Source organism: Dryobates pubescens, chromosome 22, assembly GCF_014839835.1.
Source record: "Dryobates pubescens isolate bDryPub1 chromosome 22, bDryPub1.pri, whole genome shotgun sequence".
Classification (NCBI taxonomy): Eukaryota; Metazoa; Chordata; class Aves; order Piciformes; family Picidae; genus Dryobates; species Dryobates pubescens.
Genome location: NC_071633.1, coordinates 7348779 through 7374169, shown reverse-complemented (window position 1 = coordinate 7374169; position 25391 = coordinate 7348779). Strand labels below are relative to the sequence as shown.

The 25391-nt window shown below is 41.0% G+C and overlaps 2 protein-coding genes across 2 annotated transcripts in view; one reads left to right on the top strand and one right to left on the bottom strand.

Annotated features, from left to right (window-relative positions):
• Positions 1-16531, top strand: part of IMMP1L (inner mitochondrial membrane peptidase subunit 1) — a 31537-nt gene extending 15006 nt beyond the window's left edge. The window contains exons 5-6 of the mRNA XM_054171644.1: positions 11418-11528; positions 16312-16531. Coding sequence (XP_054027619.1) covers positions 11418-11528; positions 16312-16380 — 180 coding nt within the window. The 3' untranslated portion in view covers positions 16381-16531. The remainder of the gene's footprint in view (positions 1-11417; positions 11529-16311) is intronic.
• Positions 16532-17460: 929 nt separating this feature from the next.
• DNAJC24 (DnaJ heat shock protein family (Hsp40) member C24) overlaps positions 17461-25391 on the bottom strand; it is a 31406-nt gene continuing 23475 nt past the window's right edge. The window contains exons 3-4 of the mRNA XM_009901338.2: positions 18531-18599; positions 17461-17679 (exon numbers count right to left, since the gene is read on the bottom strand). Of these exons, the coding sequence (XP_009899640.1) occupies positions 17555-17679; positions 18531-18599 (194 nt within the window). The 3' untranslated portion in view covers positions 17461-17554. The remainder of the gene's footprint in view (positions 17680-18530; positions 18600-25391) is intronic.

Genomic DNA, 25391 nt, shown 5'->3' with positions numbered 1-25391 from the left:
ATGGTGATTCCACCACCTCCCTGGGCAGCCCATTCCAATGGCCAATCACTCTTTCTATGAAGAACTTCTTCCTAACCTCCAACCTAAACCTCCCCTGGAGCAGCTTGAGACTGTGTCCTCTTGTTCTGGTGCTGGTTGCCTGGGAGAAGAGACCACCCCCCCACCTGGCTACAATCTCCCTTCAGGTAGTTGTAGACAGCAAGGTGGTCTCCCCTGAGCCTCCTCTTCTCCAGGCTAAGCAGCCCTAGCTCCCTTAGCCTCTCCTCATAGGGCTTGTGCTCCAAACCCCTCAGCAGCTTTCTTGCCCTTCTCTGGACATGTTCCAGCAACTCAACATCCTTCCTAAACTGAAGGCTGGACACAGTACTCAAGGTGTGGCCCAAACAGTGCTGAGTATAGGGGCAGAATGATCTCCCTGCTCCTGCTGGCCACACCGTTCCTGATGCAGGCCAGGATGCCATTGGCCTTTTTGGCCACTTGTGCATGCTCATGTTCAGCCTACTATCAACCAGTACCCCCAGGTCCCTTTCTGCCTGGCCGTTCTTCAGCCACTCTGACCCCAGCCTGTACTTACTTCTGTTCAGTACCTTGTGGAGACATCAGATTTTGCACAAGTGTTCTGAGTCTTACCAAAAAAAAAAAAAAAGAGAGAGATGTAGATAGATACTGTCTTTTCATAGACACTTCATCTTCTCAAGTTGAGTAAGAAGAATTAGCACCTGGCCCGTAGCTAAAGTCCTGTGATGGGAAGGTAGAGAATTTGATGGAATACTCCTTACAGCCAGCTACAGTTTGTGATGGTTAAATCCTTTAGGAGGTTGGTTACCGCAGAGACATTCAGCTTCAACAGTGTGCCTTCAGGGACTGGTGATTCATTTGTATGAAGTGGATGCTGCACTTGCTAAATTCAAGGCAGAAATCTTTGTCCACATTTTGGTGTCTGGATTTTAGGACCAGAAAGGTAATAATTAATACCCTGTTTTGAGGGCTTGAATTTGGTTTATTCCACTTTGGCACTGAGGCAATATGCTTCAGGCACCTGCCTCTAATCTGCCCTTCTGACCAAGAGCCAGTGCCACTGGAGCTTCTGTTAGACTTCTGTTACTCCTGGACAGAACGAAGGACCTCACTGTCTGTTAAACTCTGAAGGGGAGGACAGAGCACTTAGTGTTTCCAGAAATCTAATTGTGTTACTGTTTGGCCAAGGAAGAAACCTAAAATAACCTGGGGGGGAAAAAAAAGATGGTGTTTGCTAGCTGATGATTTAGGTATTCTGACTTAGCCAGTTACTGGAGATGTCAGAATAATGGCAGTAAAACATGTTTAACCCAGCTGAGAGTGAAACCACATCTGAGCAGCTGCTTCTTTTGCCACCCAAAAAGGAAATACTTAGAGTCATGTTAGTAGGAATTGTGTTTAGTCTGCACAGGTTGGTGGCATATTTTTAAGCAAGGGATTTTTGTGCTTAGATTCACTGTCACACATGATTCTTATTCTGAAGCCTGGGTTCTGATTTGGTTTTGTGCTCAGTGATGGTGTTTATAGATATTTAAGTGTGTGGTGGAGTCACCATCACTGGAGGTTTTTAGGAGAAGACTTGACGGGGTACTTGGTGCTGTGGGTTAGTTGCTTGGGCGGAGTTGGATTGGTTGATGGGTTGGACGCGATGATCTTGAAGGTCTCTTCCAACCTGGTTTATTCTATGTATTCTATTCTATGTATTCTAACATTGTTAGGATTTTAGAAGCAATGTGGTATGAACCTAAAAATCAGAAAGGTAATCAACTAATTTTTAGTAATGTGATGTTCAGACCCAGTTTCAATTAAAAATATTTACAATTATTCCACTATTAAAATGGTTTTGCTAATTCATTAACTGCAAGATCTAAGTAATGAAAAGTAATGAGGAATTTACATAATCACAGTAAACCCCTGAAATGATCTTTAAAAAAAAACAAACCCAAAGGGTTAATGTTCATATTTAGGTTTTGGTTTCCTGGTTTTAAAAGTCTTAATACAGAATCCAGTTTTATAATTCAGCTTGAGTAGCCTATTGTTTTATTTGAGTTTGTTTTAATGCCATTTACTTTAGCTTTAATTTCTTTAGTACCATATGTTCTTGCATTGCAGCTCCTATTTACAAATTGAAAAAGTGAGGGGTAAATTGTCAGATTCAAACAGCTTGTGTGTGTCATAAACCACCAATATGCTAAAGCCTTTGTGTCACTTAAACAAAAGTAGTACCTAATAATGTCACTTAATACAGCTAGAGTCTGTAAATAAGGAACTGCCTTTTGCAAGTCACAGCGATAAAAAGCTGAGATACGAATCCATATCTCAGCAACACTCTGCTGGTAATCAATCGCAACGCACCACTAATGCTGTGAGGCTAGCTGATGTGGAGGAAGTATGTTTACCTTGTGCTAAAAGGAGGTTCATTGCGGAGATGGCATCTCTTCATCCTGTGGTTAACTCCAGAGCTAACATGATTCCAGAGATAATGCATTTTCCTGTGTTTGTGGACCAGAGAAGTGGTCGTGTGCAGCGTTATTAACACTTACACAGGCCTTGTCAACGGCAGTAGCAATATTGTGTGAGTACTAAGAGTAACACAATGCTAAACAACACACTGTCTTAACTGGGGAGGTGGTGGAGTCACCATCATTGGGGGTGTTCAGGAGGAGACTTGATGGGGTGCTTGGTGTCATGGTTTAGTTGTTTAGGTGGGTTGGATTGGTTGATGGGTTGGACGCGATGATCTTGAAGGTCTCTTCCAACCTGGTTTTTGTTATTAATCACTAGACAGTACTACAGGTTTTGGATGCACAATGTAAGACACTGAAAGGTGGTTTGATATTTCATAGTGTTCAATACCATAGGATAGTCACTTTAAAATATCCTAAGCAGCAATTCAAAATAAAGTTCTCCAAACACTGGTTCTTTTCCCTTTGTCCTTAGTATCTTAACTGGCTTATACTCATGGTTTAGTATTTCAGTAATCTAAGATTTGATAGTTTTCAGTCGGGAGAAAGGAAATATCTTACTCTTTTTTCTCCTCCTTAGGTCCAGTGTTTTAGAAGCTTGAGAGAAAAAGCTATGCCATAATTTTAAGCAGCAGCTATACTAAATGTCTGGCAGGAAAGCAGAACTGATTTGGTGTATTTGTTCAGTTTGCAGACCCCTTTATATCGTAGTACTGAGAGTTCAGACTGGAGCTGACCTTAACTTTTTGAAAGGTAATTTTACATCAAAATCCGGATTTGTCAAAACAAAGTTATTCATGGGGAAAGAAACACAAAGACTTTTGTTAATCCCCTTCTCAATATTTCCAGTTTCTTCTCCTCAAGTGGACTGTTCTTTTTGCCTTTGCCTTTATCTAGTTTTGGTTTTGATATTTCAAGAACATACCAGTAGCATGAGTTGACACAACAGCACTGGTACTGTTCACCACAGCTTATCCTCATGCCTAAGGGGTCAGGGAGGTGAGTGGGTGGACGTGGGCGTGTGTGCACCACAGCTAAGCACAGGACAGAATTGAGGGGCTCAGCTCAAATGCAGCTCCTGAATTAGTTTCCACCAAAGTTTCTTGCATCTTTTGCTTAAACAGCTCATCTCACCTTCAGTCTGAACCAAGAGGAGGTGGCTTCACCTTATCAGCTGGGCATGAGGTGCAGGCCAGCTGCTCTGGCTTTAGGGAGAGTACTGCCTGGCTCTGACATGTTGCCCTGGTTCTTCTGTTCAGGCAATTAATTCCTGAAGGAAAACCATAACAAAATCTTGTTGATTTGAGGGGAAGTTATTTCGAGATCACTCATTTCTGAAATTACAGCACTAGATGCTTTTTCACTTTGGAATACGGTCTTGGTTCTACTGGCCACATCAGTTTGAAGTGTCAAGATTTTATGATTCTGTTGTTGTTTTTCCTCTGCTCCAAGCTCAACAACAACTTCCAGGAAGCTGTTCAGGGTGATGAAAACAATTAGTGAAGGACTCACTGAAGACTTTGAATACAAGTTCTAGTCTGTCTGTATCAGCTTCACATCTGAATGAAGTATCTATGTAATTTTTTTTTTCTCCTCTGTATGTACTAGCTGAGGTTCAGTTCACTCCTGATGGAGCTGCCAGACAATACTTTGAAGAGTCCTTAACCCTGTTCAGAGTATTTAATGGCCACTGTTGTTTCCAGGCTTATTAGCTAGATCACTGTGTACAGGTATGCCTTTATCCAGGGCATACCAGTGATGGCAATGGGTTTTGTATTTTAACCTGTGAGTTCCAGATGGGGTTTGACTCCATAGATGCATTTGTTCTCAAACCTACATGTTAGGGTGACTCTGTTATATCACCTGTTTTCTGGAGAAGGATCAAATCCTTAATGATTGCTGTGAGAAAAGTCCATGCAAACTGCTAAGTAATCTCTCTTAGATTGTAATCAATATTTTCTTGCAAAATATTGATCTTCTTACTGCTGTTAGGCTTCTTGATTTATAGGACTATTGCATCACAGAAATACTCTGAATGTCTTTTCAGGAGTTCCTAAATGAAGCTAGGAGGAGCCAATGAACATCTATAAAATATGAAAATATCAAACCTGTGGCAAATTAAAAAGCTTAGTGAATGCTCTCACAGTATTGTAACAGCTTCCCCAAGTATTTATTAAAGAATAAGGCTCAAGTGGTATGTTTGCATGATAGAGAAAAAGATCCTAATACACCTTAGTTTGCATCTAGTATGTGAATTGGCATTGCTGCTATTAAAGGTGGTTTTGATTTTGATACTGGTTAATAATTAATTTTCAAACTTAAAGGCAGATAAGTCTTCCTAGAGAATCATAGATTCAGAGAAAGGTTTGGGTTGGAACTCCAAAGGTCATCTAGTCCAACCCCACTGCAGTCAGCAGGGACATCTTCCACTAAATCAAGTTGCTCAGAGCCTTGTCAAGCCCAACCTTGAAGATGGAGCCTCAACAGGCAATGTATTCCAGTGTTAAACCACCCTCATGGTGCAGAACTCGTTCATAACATCCAACCTAAACCTACTCTTCTCTAATTTCAAACCATTTCCCCTCTTCTATCACTGCAGGCCTTTGGAAACAGTCCCTCTGCAGCCTTCTGGTAGGCCCCCTTAAGGAACTGGAAGGCCACTCTGAGTTCTTCCTGGAGCCTTCTCTTCTCCAGGCTGAACGCCCCCAGCTCGCTTAGCCTGTCCTTGAAGGAGAGGTATTCCAGATCTCTGATACCTTCGTGGCCCTCTTCTGGACCTGCACCATCAGGTCCATGTCCTTCCTGTGTTGAGGGCTCTGCTCTAGAGCTAGATGCAGTACTCCAGGTGAGGTCTCACCGAAGTAGAGCAGAAGGGCAGCATCACCTCTCTCCATTTCCTGGCCATGCTTCTTTTGATGCAGCTTAAACTTCAACAAATAAAAGGAAAATGCTAAGCTGCTTGGAAGTTCCTATGAATTTAAGGTGAATTTGTTTTCTAATACTCTTTTAAGAAGTATTAAACTCCAGGTCATTCAGCCTTTTCAGTGATCCTTAGAAGATGTTGATTCAAGATCTGCTGTACTGCTAAGGTTCCAGTGTGGTTGCTGCCATTTTGTAGTGGTTTTTCTTCCAGCACGAAAAGAGAAATTGAAAAGCTTATGCAAATGTTGAAAATATTGAACTAATTAATGTTGCTGGGGTTTCTACAGATGGAAACCTTAATATGAACCACATTTCTGATAAGCCTACTGAGATGGTGCCCAGAGCAACTGGATCATTAAAAAGCAGTATCTGTTAAGCATTACTCTTGGTTCTGAATTAATAACTAAAGGATTAAGGACCAGTGATGTGAGGCTTTAAGTGTAGAGCGATAAAACAAATTCCTGCATTTCTGTGGTGTATATTTTATCCTAACTGGATGCAATTTACTTAAATAAGGCAATTTAATCAGTATTTAGTAAATTTGTCATTTGATAGTGTAGATTTTTTTCATCATATTTCACTTTAATCAAGAAAGTTAACACCTGTGGTTTATTCACAAAAGCTTCTTTTGTTAAATGAACACCCGCAGGCCATGAAGCAATTACATTTGTTGCTTGTACCAAAGTAGCAGGCACTTAAATAGACCTTAGAAGGGTTAGATGAGAACTTGCAGACTTTATTCTTTTGTCCAGCACTGAGATTAGTTCTTATCATAGCTCAAGAAGGAAGCCTCTGAACTGAAAAGATGAGAATGATTTAAGGTTCTCCTTAAGTTTGAAACTTTGATATTGCTGGAGGTGATGTGAATACCTGTGACCTTACAAAAGTTCAGACTTCACCTACTCCCAGCTGATTGGACATGCTGATGTTCTTTGACAAACAGACTGCTTGGAATTCCAAAGGGAGAGACTGCAAGAGATTCATAACTCTCCACTTACTGAAAATGCCTGTTTCTCCATCTTTAGTACCTCCCCTTCCCAAGCCCCCCAAAATCACAAGCCAAAGAAAAGCCCCCATCAAAACAAAGCCACTAATCCAAATCACCAAAGCTTCTTTTCATTGACTTGGGTTTGGGGGCATTTCAGAAGCAGGTAATTTAATCTGTTAATCTTATTTGCAGTATATTAATTTTCTAGTGTGCTTGTTTACACAGCACGGGCAGCTCATCTCTTGAAGTTAGGGAGGTTACTCAACGTTTGGTGTCATGTAAAAAGACCAATAGAATATAATTCTTTGTTGATCCCTTCACCATTACATAAAGAATGCTTTATGCTACTAAGTGTGCATCAAATACTTGACATATACTTCAGTGTTGCCATTTTAACTATACCATTACATAAATGGCGACAGCCCTGCACATTTAACCACTGTGTTGTGGTGAAAGATGCTTATTTGTCAGAGCTGAAACAGAATTAGCTACTTCTACAAGCTGGGTTGTTCCAAGTGATAATCTTGCTCTTCTGGTCTATCTCTGTCTGTACTAGAGCCCTCAGAGCCTAGGAAGGGAGAAGGGGGAAGAGTCATGTGTCTGATCAGTGTCCTGTATTCTCATGCATATAAGCTATACACCTCAGCTAACTGGTTCTGCCTGGGAACTGGCATGCTTTGGAAATAAATCCCCAGATAATCAGAGGCACAAGGGCTGCTGAGGCAGAGAGCAGCCTGCAGACAATCAGAGGCAGCATGTTCCTGCATGAACCTGCACTGCAGTGGAATTGCTGGGTTTGTACGTAACCCACTAGTTATGTGACAGTTCAGTGGTGAGACCTCAACATCTTTATTCTGGCCTACGTGTGAGGGAGAGCTGAAGTGCTGCCTAGCCCAGGGGAAATGCTCTTGTCAGTATTTTTGGTATTCAGTCTTCCTGTGTGTGGTAATGCTGTCATTTCAGTTGTACTTACTTAGTTCATTTTGTCCAGGAGTTCCATGGCCTATTGATACCAAAATTCAGCACTGTGAATTATCAAGCCAAGTGGTTTTCCCATTGCCTTGGGGTTTTTGGCAGTAGCAGCCTATTGGTTTGCAAATACAAGCTTTCAATACTTGCTTGGTCTTTTTTCCCCCACTTTGATTAAAAATGTTGCCAGCTACTGTGCTTGTGTAGCTTTGAAGCCCTTCACATTGGGTCCCAATGCTGCAGAGGTTGATACTCGAAGTCAGCTTTCTTCGGTGTGAGTAATCCCACCGAAATCAGTGATGTGGTCTAGAAATAGCTTGGTGCATAAACCCTTGAGTTATTCTGGCTTTAGCCTTTATTCCCAAGGGATGTAAAAAACTTTTTTTTTTTTTTTAAATTAATGATTACAGCCTGTCACTGCTATTTGGTTTTGCATTTTCACGTGGTTTTTATTGCTTGGCTTAATTCTAGGTTGTAGTGAAGTGCCTAGATGATGGACAGGCACCACACAAAGGTATTCCACTGTACTCAGCACTAGTTAGGCCACACCTTGAGTACTGTGTCCAGTTCTGGGCCCCTCAGTTTAAGAAGGACATTGAGACTCTTGAATGTGTCCAGAGAAGGGCAACGAGGCTGGGGAGAGGCCTCAAGCACAGGCCCTATGAGGAAAGGCTAAGGGAGCTGGGATTGTTTAGCCTGGAGAAGAGGAGGCTCAGGGGAGACCTTATTGCTGTCTACAACTACCTGAAGGGAGGTTGCAGCCAGGAGGGGGTTGGTCTCTTCTCCCAGGCAATCTGCACCTGAACAAGAGGACACAGTCTCAAGCTGTGCCAGGGAAAGTTTAGGCTTGAGGTGAGGAGAAAGTTCTTCACTGAGAGAGTCATTTGTCATTGGAATGGGCTGCCCACCAGGGAGGTGGTGGAGTCACCATCCCTGGAGGTGTTCAAGAGGGGATTGGATGTGGCACTTGATACCATGGTCTTGGGTGACAGGTTGGACTTGGTGATCTTTGAGGTCTTTTTCCAACTTTATTGATTCTATGATTATCTCTAGGTGAATCACACATGTGACAGTACTCTGAACAAGCAATTTAGAGGTACTGTCGTGTCATACCTTCTGTGGAGAACTATAAAAGTTACCATAAGTGGTGCATTTCAGGATACAGGTATGCACTTTATTGCAAATATGCTTTAATGCAAACCAGGAACATCTTGTTTTGGCAAGTAACTGTTAGTTGTATTAGAAGTAGTAAGTGATATAGCACTTTATTTTTTCTACTTTTGGAGCATGAAAGAAAGATTGGAAAGTCTGGAAGTGTTTGGATATCCTACAAGTGGATCCTTATTTCATATAGTAACAACTGAGCTTCATCTTCTGCCTGTGATCTGATGACAGTAGGAAATCGTAGGAACCAGCAGAGTAGAAGGTGTATTTGCTGGGATCATCTTTCTAACTGACAGTAGTTTGCTGCATGATGTGTAATTCTGGTAGATGCTGGACAGGAGAGTTTGCACCAGAAAAGTCAGAACTCTGCTTTGCATTGTAATACACACCTGAAAGAGTCATGGAAGGCGTTGGCACGGTGAATGCTTTAGCAGGGTACACTGCAAGTAAGTGAAGACAAACATCCAACTTACCTAATAATTGCTGCTGGACATTCCCAAGAGGCAGTACACTACAGAAATGTTGAGGAAGACAGGAATAGAATGTCAGCATACTCTCTAATAGAGACCTATCAAGAACATATGTCCACTTGCAATGAGATGTGTATTCTATAGAGGACATTTGACTCTGGATAGATATTTTTTTTTTTAATTATTTAAAACAAATTCACTTGTGGTTGCTTATTTTGTTTACAAAGATGCTTGCGTAGGAGGAGGGCAAAATTCATCTGGCTAAAGCCAGCTGGCCTTCCCAGGAAAGCTGCTGCACACACCTGCCCACAGATGGCAGACAAGCTGAATATGGAATTCCTGCACTGAAGGACTTGGAGAACAAGAAGTAAAGAATTCAACAGAACTAGCAGATCAGTTTAAACTAAATGAAGTGGCACTCTGTTACACAGGAGACTGTGGAAGAAAACAGTACCAGCAGGATTCAAAAGATTTTTAACATACAGCTGGTCTGCAGCTGCATGTATTCTCCAGTGCTGATGCAGGGATGTGTGCCCTCTGGCACATGTAAGGCACCTGTCCAGGATACCACAGATATGCAGGGGGTGGCTGGGAGAAGATGGACAGGCTCAGAGATGCTTTCTGTGACAAGTACCTGTATTTACCACTGTCAGAGACAAACTATTGGTTCTTAATCTGTAGCTTACATGTTTGCCACAGCTCAACAAAGGGACTGTTGGGTGGCATGGGATCCTCAGGGCCTGCTCTGGTAAGGGGCAGGCAAAAGCCTAGAAGGATTCTTTAAAGACAAGTTCCCCTGTACTTACTGGTTACCTAGCCAGATATCTCTAAGTACCAGCAATTACACTTCAACTGAAATGTTTATCAGGGTCACCTGGTTTATTCTTAGTGATGTACATCCAGACTGTACTGCTAGGGTGGTATTTTATTTTGTTCAGTCTGTTATAGTTGAACACTGTATATGCAGACTGTTGTATTTATGAGTCCACTTGGCTTTAAAACATCAGTGGTGTTTATACTGCTCAAACTTCTGAGTTTCATTTGAAATTGGGAAGTTTTGCTTCTGTATCATCTTTTTTTTTTCCTTCCTGAATGGTGGTTGTAGTTTCACAGAATTGTCAGGTTTGGAAGGGACTTCAAGGAATATCTAGTTCCAACCCCCCTCCCATGGGCAGGGACGCTTTCCACTAGATCAAGTTGTCCAGAACCACATCCAGCCTGGCCTTAAAAACCTCCAGGGATGGGGTTTCCACCACCTCTGAGCAGCCTGGTCCAGTGTCTCACCACCTTTATGCTGAAGAACTCCTTCCTAATGTCTAATCTACCCTCCTCTAGCTCCATTTTCCTTACACCTATCACTACCCAACATCCTATGAAATCCCTCAGCAGCTTTCTTGTTTCAAGTACATGCTTGGTGTCGGAAAAAATGTCTGTTATGTTAAATATTACCTAGATGGAGAATATGTTGCTACTTGTTTTCAGCCTAGTTTAGGATTTTGGAAACTTAAAACAGCTTAGAAGAGCATTAAGTGTTTTATTTGGCAACTTCTAAAAAGTTCTTTATATCTGAAATGAATTTAGAAAAAAAAAAATAACCAAAATAGTACTGTATCTTCCAAACAGAAAGCTTAGTTTATGACTTAGAGTTGCAACTTTTTCATGCTATGAAAGCTTTATGCTCTAGGTAACTAACACAGCTACACTGCTGTTTCTCGTTTTGCCATTGAGCCAGTGAGTACCGTGCATCTATGGTATGTAATATAGTGGATGCATAATATATATAAGCAATGAAAGGTCTTTGTCATATAGTATAAGGTCACCATCATTAATTTTCAAATTATAAAAAGGGATTTGCTGTTTTGTGATCATCATTATTGCAATATAATGTGTTGTGGATTCTGCCTGCACATAGAATGAACCGTGATCTTAATTAGAACTTTGACAAGCCTACTCCGATAAAATGATGAGATTATTCGTAATTGATGTCACAATCAATTACCAGTTAGTTCATCAGGAATCTACTAACAGGTCTAGCCTTGGTGCTGGCCCCAGGATGTTGATGAGTGTGTGGCTGCCCTGTTCATGCTGTTACTGCGACAGGAGGGCAGATTTTCAGTCAACATCCTAATGACCTCTTTTGAAGTCTATTAAATTAATGACCCTGTCACATTGGTCTAACCTCTTACATCTCCATTTTGGATTTTTTGTTGCAAACCATTGCTTTTCGAGCACATGATAGAACAGATACTTTGGAGCACTCCTCCTCATCCCTCCAAACTTGGCACTGTGTCTTACTAGATTCAAGAAAAAAATTAGTTCATTATACAATCATGAAATGAGAAAAGTATATCATAAGGCAAACTATGCTTAATGCCATTCTATCCTCTTTTCTTTTTGCATTTCAATTTTGCTTAATCACAGGTGCCTAAAGGACATGTCTGGTTAGAAGGTGATAATCTTAGGAATTCTACAGATTCCAGGTGCTATGGGCCTGTTCCTTACGGACTGATAAGAGGACGCATTTGTTTTAAGGTAGATGTACTTCTGCTACCTAAAAATGCTCAAATTGATACAGTTTTCATGCCTGGCTGTTAGGTATTAAAACTCACCTCCTTAACTGTGTGGCCAAAGCAAATCCCAAGGAATGCTTGAACACACCAGCCACTTCCAAAAGGATAATTGGACAATGGTGGGTTTGGGTTGTTTTGTGGGTTGGTTGGTTGTTTTTGATTGAGGGGGACTTGTTTTGCACTCTTTGAGCAGCCACTATCTCTGAAAATTGAATTATTTTGCAAGCAACTTGAAACCTACTAACTCCACAAACATACACCCCACACACACACTGCAGAGATAGACATTCATCGTTAATTTGCTTCTTCCCTCTGCAAAAGGGTAGAAAAGGGCAGCTCCATATTTCGCTGTGGTAATTTGAGAAGTGTAGGCCCATAGTTCAGGGAAGAAAATGGAGGGAAAGGTTCTCTTTCTAGGACTTGCATCCATGAGACACGGAGCCTGGCCTTGCTGCTTTTTAATCCGTGTCTGTGAAGAAGCCTTAGCAGTACAGTCAAATCTCTGCCACTCTGCCACATTTTTAGGTAACTAAAATTCTTTACTTGGAATTTTATTCTACAAACCTCTATGATACCTTCTCCTCCAGTTTTTAACAATTCCAGTTTTATTTCACAGTAAATTACTTTTTCATGTGATCTGCATTATTATTTTACTCATTTACCAAAAAGAAGACAATTAACACCATTTCCTCTCCATAGAAAGTTTAATCTGAGAAACAAGGGAGTATGTGTGGTAGAGTTAGGCACCAGCTTTCAGAAACAATGGTGCCACTCAGAACAATTAAAAAAGGTTTGAACAGTGTTCTCCATATCTTGCAATGCACCCACAAACCCAATTTGACAAGTTCTATGAACACAATTTAAGACATTTCAAAAAGCCTTGCAGCCATTGACCATAACCACCAACTGCTTACTAAACCTCAGATAACATGTCCCACTCAGCCCCACCACCAGGTTTTATCTGACCTCTGTTTTTGTTTGCTTTGAGCTCTTCCCTAGTGTCATCAAGTGCTCTCTTTTCCTTCTCTGTATTGTCTTACCTTGTACACTGGAGGATGAAATAATGATTCCATGTGGGTTATTTTTATGACCCAAGTTCTAGCTTGAATTATGAACTGCTAAAAAACAAATGATGCTGATGTGCTTGATGTTCCTGTTAGTAGAATGTGGCATTAATAATCCAACTGAAAAAATAAACCCTTTCTCCAAATGATGTATCAGTATATAAAAACTGCTGTTTGCTAATGGGGCTGTTAGCAAATAATGTAAATACTCATACAGATGGACAGCCATAATTGAGCCATAGCATCTTTCCAAGAGTCAAGCTTGTACCCCAACCAGAAGTGTGTTTGAGAGACTTTAATGAAGTGATTGACAGGAGTGAACCCAAAATTTGGGAAGCTGTTAAGTCTGTAAACTGAATGGAACTTGCACACAGGTACTGCATATCAAAGAAGTACTTCAGGACTCCAGAAGATTGTCTGTTTAAAAGGATAGTGTGCAATCACGTCATTAAAATAATCATTGGGCCAAAGTTTATAGCAGTCCATGTATGACTGTGCCCAGAGTAGTAATTAGTAACATTTGGATGAGATTTCAGACTATGTTGCCTATAAAAGCAAAGTTGAGTTTATTCTTCAAATTTTGAGTGCTTAGCATTTGGGTTTTTTTATGGTAATTCATTTTAGAATGTAGTGCTCTTGCTGTGGTGTGCTGCTACTGAATATTACAGTGGAAGGCAGCAAGAATACAGCTACTCCACATGGGGATAACTAATAGTTAATAGACCACTGGACAAGACCTATGTATGCTTTTTAAGGTTTGGCTTCTCTGTCATGAAATATTTTTTACTACCTTGAGAAGAGAAGTGTATGTGCCTTTGTCTTCAAGTGGATTTTGGAGACAGACATAATAGTGGCTTTGAATGAAGAGAGTCAGCTTGTACCAAGTTTGTTTAGGTAACCTGTTCTTGGCAAAACATAAGCTATAGAAATGATACTTGATTATATTTACCTTTTTCCTCCCTGCCACCATACTACCTACCACTGAGACCCAGAAGTTCATTCTGTAACAGGGCCACTGAAATTAAAAGTAGCTGCAAATTCAGTAAAAGCCTAGGAATTCCCAATTTGACAGACCTCATGCTCCATCCTGAGGTAGGAGATCCTGTGCATTCCCTGGACTTAGGCTCCATGTCACAAGTAGACCTGCAGCATATCTTCAAAAGAGCTAGTTAGCCCCATTTATCCCTCAGCCATCAGCTCAAATCTAGGCCAAACCAAAGAGGGCAAGGGGAAATAGCTGCTAATTGGACCAGCCAGTTTGAACGAACAAGTCACAGTCAACTTCTGTCATAACTTTAAAAGACTTGGGAATTACTACAGAGAGTGGCATGTCTTTGTTTTACAGAGGTTGGTTCCATCTCCTTTCCAACCATCAGCATTGTTTGTGTTCTCCCCTGCACACAAACTAGATAAAACATTGTTTTCATTCTGCCACTAAGATTACTGTGATAACTTTGAAAACAAAACATCAAAACAGTATTTAAAACTGATTTGATGACTTTTACTGAAAAGTCAAGTTGTAGTAGGTGTGACTCGAGTTGCCTGAAATAAGATTTGTACCACAGTGAATGGCCTAAGAAACTTTCTTCCCTGGGCCCTTACTCAGATCAGCCTCGATTTGTATATGGGATTTTCCTGTTCCCTTTTACTCCTGTTTGCCTTTGAGCCAAAGACTTGACAGTCACCCTGCAGCCAGCACTAGGATCTCTGGAGAGCCTTGAATTCCATAGCTTTGCTTCTCACCAGGATCACAAAATGTTTCCTATCTCTATGATTGTGTGGAACATAAAATAGCTTAGTGGCTATTAGGGACACAGAGACAGGGCATTACCTCTGTATATTTCTATCAGCAGGTGTTCCTCACACCACTCCTTAACTGCACCTGCCAAAGCAGACATGTCATTTCTAAAGTACTTATACAAGGGAGCTTTCAGCCTTTGTCAGCTCCACAGAACTTGAAGTCCTGAGAATGACTTACCCTCCTGTCTTCCCAAGGGCCCAAGCACAATCCACATGGGCCCAGTCTAGCAGTTAGTGGTATGTCTTGTTATGCTCATCCTTATTTGACTCTGCATGGGCTTTGAAATATTCAACCCTGGCACTCTCCTAAACTGAGAAAATTACTTTTTCACTGCATGCAGCGAGCAGCAAAGGCTGTGCTGTGGCTGCTCCATGAACTGAGAACAAGCTCCTGTTCTGGAAGGTGACTGCACACCTTCCTTAAGAACAAATTCTAAGGAAAAGTGAGCAAGCTAAACAATATACTGACAAATGCTTTGGGAACAAGGCAGTGCAGCATCTCTGTCTGTCTAGGTCACTTCATCTTGAGCAGAGGCAGTGAGATTTTTATGGGATTAGAGCCACAAAGGGCATTCATTCTTCTTCATCATCTCTTTCCCTTCATGCTGATCCCCTCATGCCATCTATGAAAGACCATGTTATGAAGAGACACAGGCAGTCAAGGGAGACAGAGGACAAAGCATGAAAGAATGTCCTTCATTCCCCATTACTAATTTTTTTTCATCCAAGACCAGCCTACACATAATTAGTGAATGTTCTCCTGGGAGTATTTAGTATTACAAACAGCTATATAGTTAATTTCTGGAGAGAAAGCTTGCTTACTGTGACCATCATTCTCTGACACTTCTGCTTGTACTTGGTCATGATTTGTGCTCCTCCTTTTTCTGCATAATACTCCCCTTTGCAGAAGAGCCCAGTGGAGCTCTTGAGAACCCCTGGTGGTGGCAGGCATTCCATCCCCTTAGACCTATCTGCACAGTAAAAGCTTATCTTTGAGCCTGTTGATTTTTTTTCCCCAACATTTGGTGTTGGCAGTTCAGTTGCTCATCTTGAAAACAAAAATACACATCTCACAACTACATTCACTGGGAGGTCATGTTCATGGACCTCTTTATCCTCCTAGATGGATCAAAATGGTATACTTTAAGTCATTTACAAGCTAGAAAACTTCGAACTTGAAAGGCATTTTCTATAAATATATTTATTTCCTAGGCTGAAAAAAATGATTTGTGAGGATCTCCATAGCAAAGCATGCTGTGTATAAATTAAGTCTCCAGCTACTGTGGAATGTTGGAAGGGAGTGGAACATCTCCCTTAAAAGCAAAGCTGAGGGAGCTGGGACTCAAGCTTGGAGCAGAACAGACTGAGGAGTGACCTCATTCACACTGATAAAGATGTGAAGGGCAGTGGTGGAACAACAGAGTCAGGCTCTGCTCAGTGATGTCCAATGACAAAGGGCAATGGGTGCAAACTGGAGCAGAATCAGTAGATTTTGTTCCATGGGAACAGAAGGAAAAACTTTTTTGCTGTGAGGGTGACAGAGCTCTGGAACTGCCCAGAGAGGTTATGGAGTTTCCTCTGGAGACATTCAGAACCTGCCTGGATGCATTCCTGTGTGACCTGACCTAGGTGATCTTGCTCTGGCAGGGGGGTTGGACAGGATGCTCTTTTGAGGTCCCTCCCAACCCCTAACATTGTGTGGTTCTGTGATGCAGTATTATTACTCCTAGTGAAATAAACACACAGGTGAGAAGAGATCATACACTCTGTCAGTCAAAGAGCTAAAAAAAGGATGCAGTTTATGAAACAAGTAGAACAATAGCAAATGAAAATACTGAACGTGATGTTGTGCTTAAAACATCTTGTGACTTTATTTTACAGATATGGCCTCTGAGTGACTTTGGATTTCTACGTGCAAGTCCCAATGGCCATAGGTTTCATGATGACTAAAAGACTTAAGTGACTGTTGCCAGCTGTCATCATATTTTCTACTGAAATCAATGGAACTATTTTTGTTTAGAATAAACACAAGTGTTACTTGATGAAGATGTCTCCTCCTTTTGATTACATCTGACTTCAAAGTAGGAGTGATATACTGCTCTCACCAACAAAAATGACACACCTCCTACTCCATTTCCTCTAGCTATTCACAGAAAGTGATGAGTTTATTAAAGTTTTGGGGTTTACTACAAGCCCAAGTTAACACTGACTGTTAACAAGGGGTGAGAAAGGCACTTTGTGCTTTTACCTTGCCACACCTAGGCTATACCCATACTAGCAAGTAGTGTGGCCTGCTAGGATTGGAAATGAAAACATAGCAGTGAGGTTCCAGATCTGCTAGTCACTTCAGTTGTGTGGAGCTGGGTTTTCCTTCCAACTGGTTCTAGTTTCTGTACCCAGTAGGATCAAAGTACAGCTTCCCACTTAGTTTTCAGCTGCAGAACGAAGACTGCCTTTGTTCAGATGATAGGGAGGGCGAGTTCAAAACGTGCTCCTGCTCCAAGCTGAAAAGTCAATGTGTATGCACTGTTCCAGTCCAGTGCCTGCACCAGCTATTAAGTGCTGAGACAGCCAGTCTCTTAGAACTGCAGGTCTCTGTCCCCTCTTTCCAAGGCTCAGGACCTCGTGAGGATTTAATAAATAATTAGCACACAGACAGAAAATTTTCCTGTTCCCCATTACAGCACTGTACTCTTCATTACCTTCAAAGCTTTCTCAGCTGTATGCTTCTTGATTAAGTTTTGTCATTGGATCTGCTAAAAGGATTTAACCTAAGTAGTAGAGCCCAAGTTATAGTTGATAAAGTGATGTTGAAAGGAGCTTCTCCATTGTTTGCTAGGAAAGAAGGGTCATTTAGATCACAAGATATATTCCAGTGGTACAGAACTTCGTGCTCTGCTCTGGAGGTTTTCAATGACCTAGCTCTTGACCTGTGGAGAAGAAACAAGCCTGATGTCCACAGAGCTCCGTTAGCAGATGGGCCCATTTCCCTCCTGGAGTCTGACCGAACTTGTTCTTGGAGTCTCTCTCTTTCCTTTGGCATACATTTCTCTTGCAGGTGCTGTCCCCTGTTTGTTCTGTCCTTTTAAAAGTTTGTAATTCTTTAATGTGTTGATTGAAACAATCACTGAAGGATCTCAATAACAAGGGAACATGTGTCACAACAAACCAAAGATACGTCTCTGGTTTCACTCTTGAAGACAGTGTAATTCCCACCGCAGCGACATGAGAGAGTGTAACATTGTTCATCTGCCAAGAGGAAAAACAAAAACAGCCTTTAGTGCTTAAATCAAGAATTCATTCTGAATTTTTCTCCCAGAGCTGCTCAGTAACAAATGACCTCCCACTGCTGGATTTTAAATATCAGTACCTGTGCTTCCATTTGGTACTCAAAAATTAACTATACTCTTTAAAATGATTCAGTGACCATGAGGCATTCTTACACCAAACCACCAGGGGTGGTGTAGTCTCTTTAAAAAAAAACCCAAAGAATAAAAAGGTGCACATGAAAGAAACAGACATTAAAAGAAAAAAAATTCAGGAGTGTCAATCATACAGATTACAGGCCAAGGATGGTTCCAAAACAAGACTGCTAGCTCAGGAAACAAAACAGATGAAAAGGAAGTAGAGAGGATGTTCCTATCACAGCTTAAAAAAATAAAGAGTAAAAATAACTCAGGCATTCATTCAAAAGGCAAGTAAATGATAAGTTAGAATAATCTGAAGGAAGGAAGTAACACACAGGTGAAAAAAATAAATCTGCATGAAGGCACTTGTATTCTGCCATCACAGAGTAAGAAAATGCAGGAGAGATTTGGGAAGAATCTGGAAATCTGAATAGTTGTTGTATAAGAGAGCTAAAAGAAAAGCAATACTGCACACAGTAGAGGTGGGGAGGAAGATCATGAAGGAATGCAAAGTAACCATTAGAGAAAGTTGAAGTTCCAACTCAGGTAATCACAGTACAGAAGAGCTAAATCTGAGGGAAATACATTAAAAGAGTAGTACTTGCAATATGCATAATGGTTTAAGATGCAGAAAAAAAGAAGACAGAACACTTGCAGTGAGAAGGGTGGGAGTAAGCAGCAGGACACTGGTACCTTCATTCCAGGACATGTCCTCAAGATAAATTTGTGCATGTAGTGGCCATTCATTTGTCAGATTAGCTTCTGGAAAGAAAAGGTATCAGGGTCAAACATCTGATAACAGACAGGTTTGTATTTTTTTCCTGATAAATTAGTAGTTTTACATAGCCAGCAATCAAGGTGCTTTCAGGTATCAGTTAAAAATGCAGGTCTCTAAAATTGTCATTTCCACATCCCTGCATAAGCTGGAAAGTGGAGAAGTAGATGGTGACAGTGTAGTACTGAAATTCAGTCACTACTGGAACCTGCACTTCTGCACATCCCAAACAATTATGTGAAATTAGGGGCAAACACTTGGTTTGAAATAAATACATTTTAGTACCTTTGCCTGGCTATAATTACAGTTACAGAATGTTGGCTTACTAAATGCTTTTCACAAAAGCATGGAATGGTTTTGAGGTCAGAAGGGACCTCTCAAGGTCACCTTATCAACCCTTCTGCACAAGCAAGTTGCCCAGGACCATGTCTAGGCGTATCTCCACAGATGGAGACCCCAAAATCTCCCTTAAGCAACCCATTCTGCTTTAGAAAGAAGACAAAAACCCCTCAACAAGCACCAAGTAAATGTTAGGCTTGTGTGTGAGAACACCACCAAGATTCCTGCGAAAAGCTACTCCTCAGAAAAGATAAATGAAAACCTTCCAGAGGCAGAGTAGTCTAAGTGTTCTTTTGTCTCCCAGCTCAGAAAGAAGGTCAGTTCTGGTCTGTACCCATGAGATCTATTACCATTTGATCCCCTGGATTCTCTCAATGTTGAGTACAGCATGAAGTGGAAAGTGTACAATACAATTGAAATGATCACATCCAAATTGTGCCATACAAATACAAACTGCCTTTGCAATTTTAAATTGCAGCACATTCCTGTTGGGTGTACAAAGGTCACACCAAGTTCTTTAACTTGGCAATATAAGATTTTGTCAGAGTTACAAGTGAAGCCATAAAGAGAGGACACAAAACCCCTCTTACAACACAGAACCTCCCAGCTTTTGCCTGACATCTGGAAGAAGCTCCAAGTGTATTTTAAAGAACTAGAAACACCTGAAAGCTGATCTTTAGCACATACACAGAAATACCTTGGATTTGGCAAGACTTGGGAGCTTAGTGCTCACAGGTAGAATATCACAAGTAGAAGTGTTAATGCAATGTTACCAGCAGTGAAACGAAACCCTCATGCAGGATGGGAAATTTAAGCCTAGATAAACCAAAACCATCAACAAACCCCACCACAAACCCACCACATCAAGCCTCAGGCTTTATTTTGCAGCAAAATGACTGTTGTAATTGTAATTGAAATGTACATTATGTATCCTTGAGAATGAGGCTATGTGAGAGGGAGGATACATAAGAATGAGTCTCATCTGAACAGGTTTAATGGAGGAGATTAAAACAACTCAGACACATTGGAAATAATGACGGAATCGATACAGCCTCTCTGATGTTAGCTTTGCTGAACACCTATTCTGGAATTAAAAGGTCAGACTGAAACAAAAATATTAATCTTCTCACACCTGATACTTTACTCTGTCAAAAGAAAGGGAAAATTAAAATAAATCAATCAAATCAACAGGCATGTAACGCTGAAAGCAACCTGGAAGATACACCTGTCAATCTCTTGTTCTCATTGCTGTGCATGCTCTCAGTTACATAAACAAGAGCTTCAGTTTCCTATTTAAAACCCCCAAAGGTAAGCATTGACTCTGCTCCCCCAACTTAAGCACAAGGATAAGTAAAATTCACTGCTGCTGTATGTATTCATCTCAGGGGTGCAGGCCAGAACTGACCTTAGCTGGGAGACTCTTCATCACAAAAGAACACTCAGACTAGTCTGCCCATCTAAGTTTTTCATGTCTCTTTTCTTAGGAGTACCTCTTTGCAGGAATCTTGGTTCTAGTTCCACAAACTAGCAACATTTTTCTCACCACCGGATCAGAAGATTAGTTAATTGCAGGAAATGTCCAAAATCAAACAAAAGCTCAGCTGGCCTTAGCTCATAGAATCACTGCCACCATCCCGGTCCTAGTTAATGGTTTTCTGAAGCAAGCTGGTGTCTAATTTTCATCCCTTGCTGGAGGAGAAGGTTATTTAAGACTGGTATTGTTCCCAGTACTGTGCTTTGTGATAGGCTTTATCTGTGACATCTGCTTGAGCTGCAGAACTCTGTACTGAGCTGTGCTTTCTGAAACACGTTCCTGAACACATAGGGAGAGCCGTGAAGACCTCTCCTCTACCAGAACTTGAAAAACAAGTTTGAATTCACCACAAGTGCAGCCTGCCTGGCTTTGCCATCTATTGGATTTGTCTGACAACAAGAGGTGAAAGGATTCTGCAGCTCCATTGTCTCAGCTGCAGGATCTAAGAAAACACTGGCAGGCTCATCAGAGAGGTTTATGAGCCTGCAATTCAAAGAGATTAAAAGGAAAATCTACTGAGATTCTTTCAGGCTACAGAACAACATTAAATAACTATTAGCAGCTTGGTTCAGTAAAGCTTTACTAGAGCCCTTGCTGGGTCATTCAGAAATTGTAAAAGAGGAAAGGTATTTAAGTTTCACTTGAGGATACAATAAATATTTCTTGGGCTATTTAAGGCTGAGTTTTAGTGAAACTCCGTAAGCAAGCAGTAAATGGAAATTTAACCCTTTTAACAGTTTATGGTAATAGTAAAAATAGCCATAATACTTACAAAGATATTTTCTAGCTCTTTATCAGTCATTGTGCTCTTTGGATTGTTGAGGTGGTTTTTGTTGTTTTGTTTGGGGTTTTTTTAAACCCAACAATCAAGAACAATTCAGGATATGTACTGCACTCAAAACCTGAATGCTTCCCCAAGTTAATTTATTCTAATAGCCTGTTCAGTTTTTAAACAGCTACTTAAGTTTGAGTCTTTTCAAGGAGTTTAACATAATCATGCTTACTTTAGCTGGAAATTATTAAAGAGAAGAATTCCCTTAACAAAAAGCTGGGTTTGGTTAAAAAAAAAACAAACACAACCACAGTGAGAGAGAGAAACATACTCCTTCACTTGTAGTCAGTGCAGACTAGAATTACCTCCAAAGAGCTAAGGTAAAAGGCTTGCTGTGTTCTAGTACTAGCTGACAGTATACAGCCATAAAATCCATGGCTAGAGAAGAAGCATAACCTGGCACAGTGAAAAGTCTGAAGTAACAGCCACCTTAAAAAGCTTTATTTTGGTCTAAAAGTTTGTTGTTTTTTTAAGAAGGAGTTTTTGTAACAAGGAACAATTAAAACATGCTTTATTCATTTCCCCCCCTTTCTTGTAGCAGTTGCCATTTCTGTGAGCTACGAAAGCATTTTTATAGGCTTTTGTCTTGCTTCTGTTTATTCTCATAGTGGATGTGTAAGATTATTCTTCAGGCAGCCTGGGTACCAAATTATGTAAGATATCTTGATGTCTAATGCAGTCTCATCACTTCAATCCAACATTCCTTCCTGCTCCAGCAACAACCAAAAAATCCAAAACAGTCCTTTAACAGAATCACAGAATATTAGGGGTTGGAAGGGACCTTGAAAACTCATCCAGTACAACCACCTAGAGCAGATCACTCAGGAACTCATCCAGGCGGGTTTTGAATGTTTCCAGAGGGTACTCCACCACCTCTATGGGCACCCTGCTCAAGGGCTCTGTCACTGCCACAGTGAAAAAAGCTTTTCCTTCTGTTCCTCCTCTGCTCCAGTTTGCACCCACTGCCCCTTGTCCTACCACTGGACATCACTGAGCAGAGCCTGGCTCCATCCTGCCAACACTGCCCTTCATATCTTTATAAACATGAATGAGGTCACCCCTCAGTCTGCTTTTCTCCAAGCTAAAGAGCCGCACACTCAGGCTTTCCTCGTAAGGGAGATGTTCCACTGCCTTCAGCAGTTCCCTGAGGTCCTTCTTGAACTGAGGGGCCCAGAACTGGACACAATACTCCAGTTTACTGCACTGATTTATGACCACACCTGTGCAAGTCTCCCTTTCTAAACCTGCAATAGAAACTTGACTGGGAGTGAAGCCACCACCTCTAAAAAATGAAGCAAGAACAACAGGACAGTTATGGTGGAATCTGTATTCATGTCTGAAAACTGCATCTGCAATGTTTCTCTTAAAATGTAATCTCAAAACTGAAAATCAAAAGCTAGTTTGTGCCCTGATGTGAAAACTCCTACAGGTGATTACATTCCCATACAAACATTTGGGCTTTATGGACACCTGTGTCCAGCATCACAGAAATATTATCCTGGATAGAACCGAGATGGAGCCATACATGGAAAAAAAATACCAAACCCAAACCAACAAAACCACTTCAGACTCTTAAATTTCTTCACCTTCCGCCCAAAAAAAGGCAAGTGGATGTTGTGTCAATCCCATTACAGGCTTTACATTATTTGCTACATTTAGTGTCAGAAATTAATTGAAGTCACCAGTTTATTGATATAATTTTAATTGTGACCTTTCTGTTAATCATTCAGTCATTACTAATTAAAATGTAAAATGAATTAGCAAAATGATCTTAATTACGTGATACTTTAGACACACAGATCCTTCGTATTTAAGTCAACCAAAATGCACAAAAGTTGCAGGGCTGCTATTCAAAAGGACCTGGACAGGACATAGAAATGGGTTGACAGGGACATCCAAGGCTTCAACAAAGGTAAGTCCTGCTTTTGGCATGGAATAACCTAATGCACCAGTACAGGCTGTGGGACAACTGGCTGCAAAGCAGTTTTCCAGAAAAGGCCCTGAGGGCCCTGGTGGCTAAAAGGTTCAGCATGAGTCAGCAGGGCACTCTTGTGGCAAAGGCCAACCCCAGACTGGGCTGTCTTGGCAGAAGAGTATCCAGCAGGTCAAGGAAGCGATTTCCTTCCTCTCGCCTCAGCACTCAACAAGATTGCATCTGAAGTCCTGAGTCTAGTTTCGGCCCCCCAGCATGAAACCCTGACATACAGTAGGGGCAATCCCAGTGGACTGCCAGTATGGTCATGAGTTGGGACATACATCATACAAGGAGAGGCCAAAAGAATACAGGCATCTCACTGGCTGCAGCTACAGAATCACAGAATCACCAAGGTTGGAAGAGACCTCAAAGATCAAGTCCAACCTGTCACCACAGACCTCATGACTAAAGCATGGCACCAAGTGCCACGTTCAATCCCCTCTTGAACGCCTCCAGGGACGGTGACTCCACCACTACCTCGTGGGAGGATGTAGGGAAGGCCTCTCAGATGTACACAGTGGAAAGATAAGTGAAAGGCACTAGCTGCAAAAAGAATCCTTATATCTGCTTTGATAAAAGTGAAAATGTTTTGAACCTTTCTGGGTGTGTTTTTTGGTTGTTTATTTTTTCCTACTATGAGAGCATTCAAACCTTGAAACAGGCTGTCCACAGCACCTCTGGAATCTCCATCCTTGGAGATACTAAAAATTTGTCTGGAGAAGGTCTGAGCAACCTCTGAACAGTTTTGAGGTTGGGCCTTTCATCTATAATACTATGGCTTGAATGCACAAAAAATGAGGAGGTGATCACTGTGATGCCTTGAGAGAAAAGCAGAATGAAGACATGAAAGCACATTCCCTTGTTACTCTCAACAATTCAAACAGAAAATTAAAACCATAGAGCCCCACAGAATTTCAGCTTCTCAGAACTTCTCTGGCCACTGCATTTCTGAGACAGATGATTAAGATTTAGTTAGTCTAACACAAGAAGGAATCTACAAAACAAACCATCTGTGATAGGGAAGAAAGCCTACAGAGCAAAGGCCTCCCTGCTGACCGGCAGCCACACACATGCACACTGCCACCCTTCACACACTGCTTCCTGGGCTGTGCAGTCTTACTGACTTGCTGTATTCTGTCTCATCACTATTCCCCTTAGCTGCTGTCTCAGGTCCTTTGTTTCTATGAGCTTTTACAGCAGTGTCTATGAATTTTTCTAGAACATGACTTCAGAAGCTGCTTGACAGGCATTCAGAGAACTAGACTTTGTTTCCCCATGATTTTGCTGCCAGGGAACACGCTGCAAAGAACTCAGCAACACTGCACATGTGTGTTACACATCCGTGTTTCATGTGGGTCAGTGTGAAACACTGGGTCTTCCCTGAATAGCACCCTCTATATTAAAATATAACTATCTGGTTACTGAACACCTGTGTAAATAAGTGAGCCATTTATTTTCTTTATTTACTACCTCTTTTTTATAGAATCTTGAGACAGCTTTTCAAAGACCTCATCTGACTACAGAAGTGTCTCAGGAAACAGAGATAACCTTTAAAATATCGCAGAGTAAGTTTTGTCTAAAACAATTCATTGGAATGCTCTTACATTCCATGGGAAAACAAAGCAACTTATTAAATCCTGTTGTACCTCTCAACTGACCCAGGCAAAATGGAATTTCATAGTCTGCATTTAAGTTTTAGGAAAAACTCAGTAGCTACATAAAAGACTCCTAACTTGGTCTTTAATACATTCCTTTTTTAATCTGTGCATATACAATTGTTGAAAATGGAAGACAGACAATAATGCAATGCTGAGAGTATAATAGGACAAGAGCACTGGGAAGCAGAAATTCCCGTTCTGGTATCACAGGCAGGCATTCATAAAATCAGTTGGAAATGAAAAATGTATTTAAGTTTGACCTTAATAGTGTTTACAGCTCACATTAGTAGAAGATTCTTTTCCCCCTCATTCTTCTAAAATATTTATTCAACAATTCTGTTTTCACCTCTCCACCCTCTTTTCCAAAACCCACACCAAGCCTGAAAGACAAGATGATTTAAGAGGAGAATTCATACTGGGTATATACAATTATATATCACT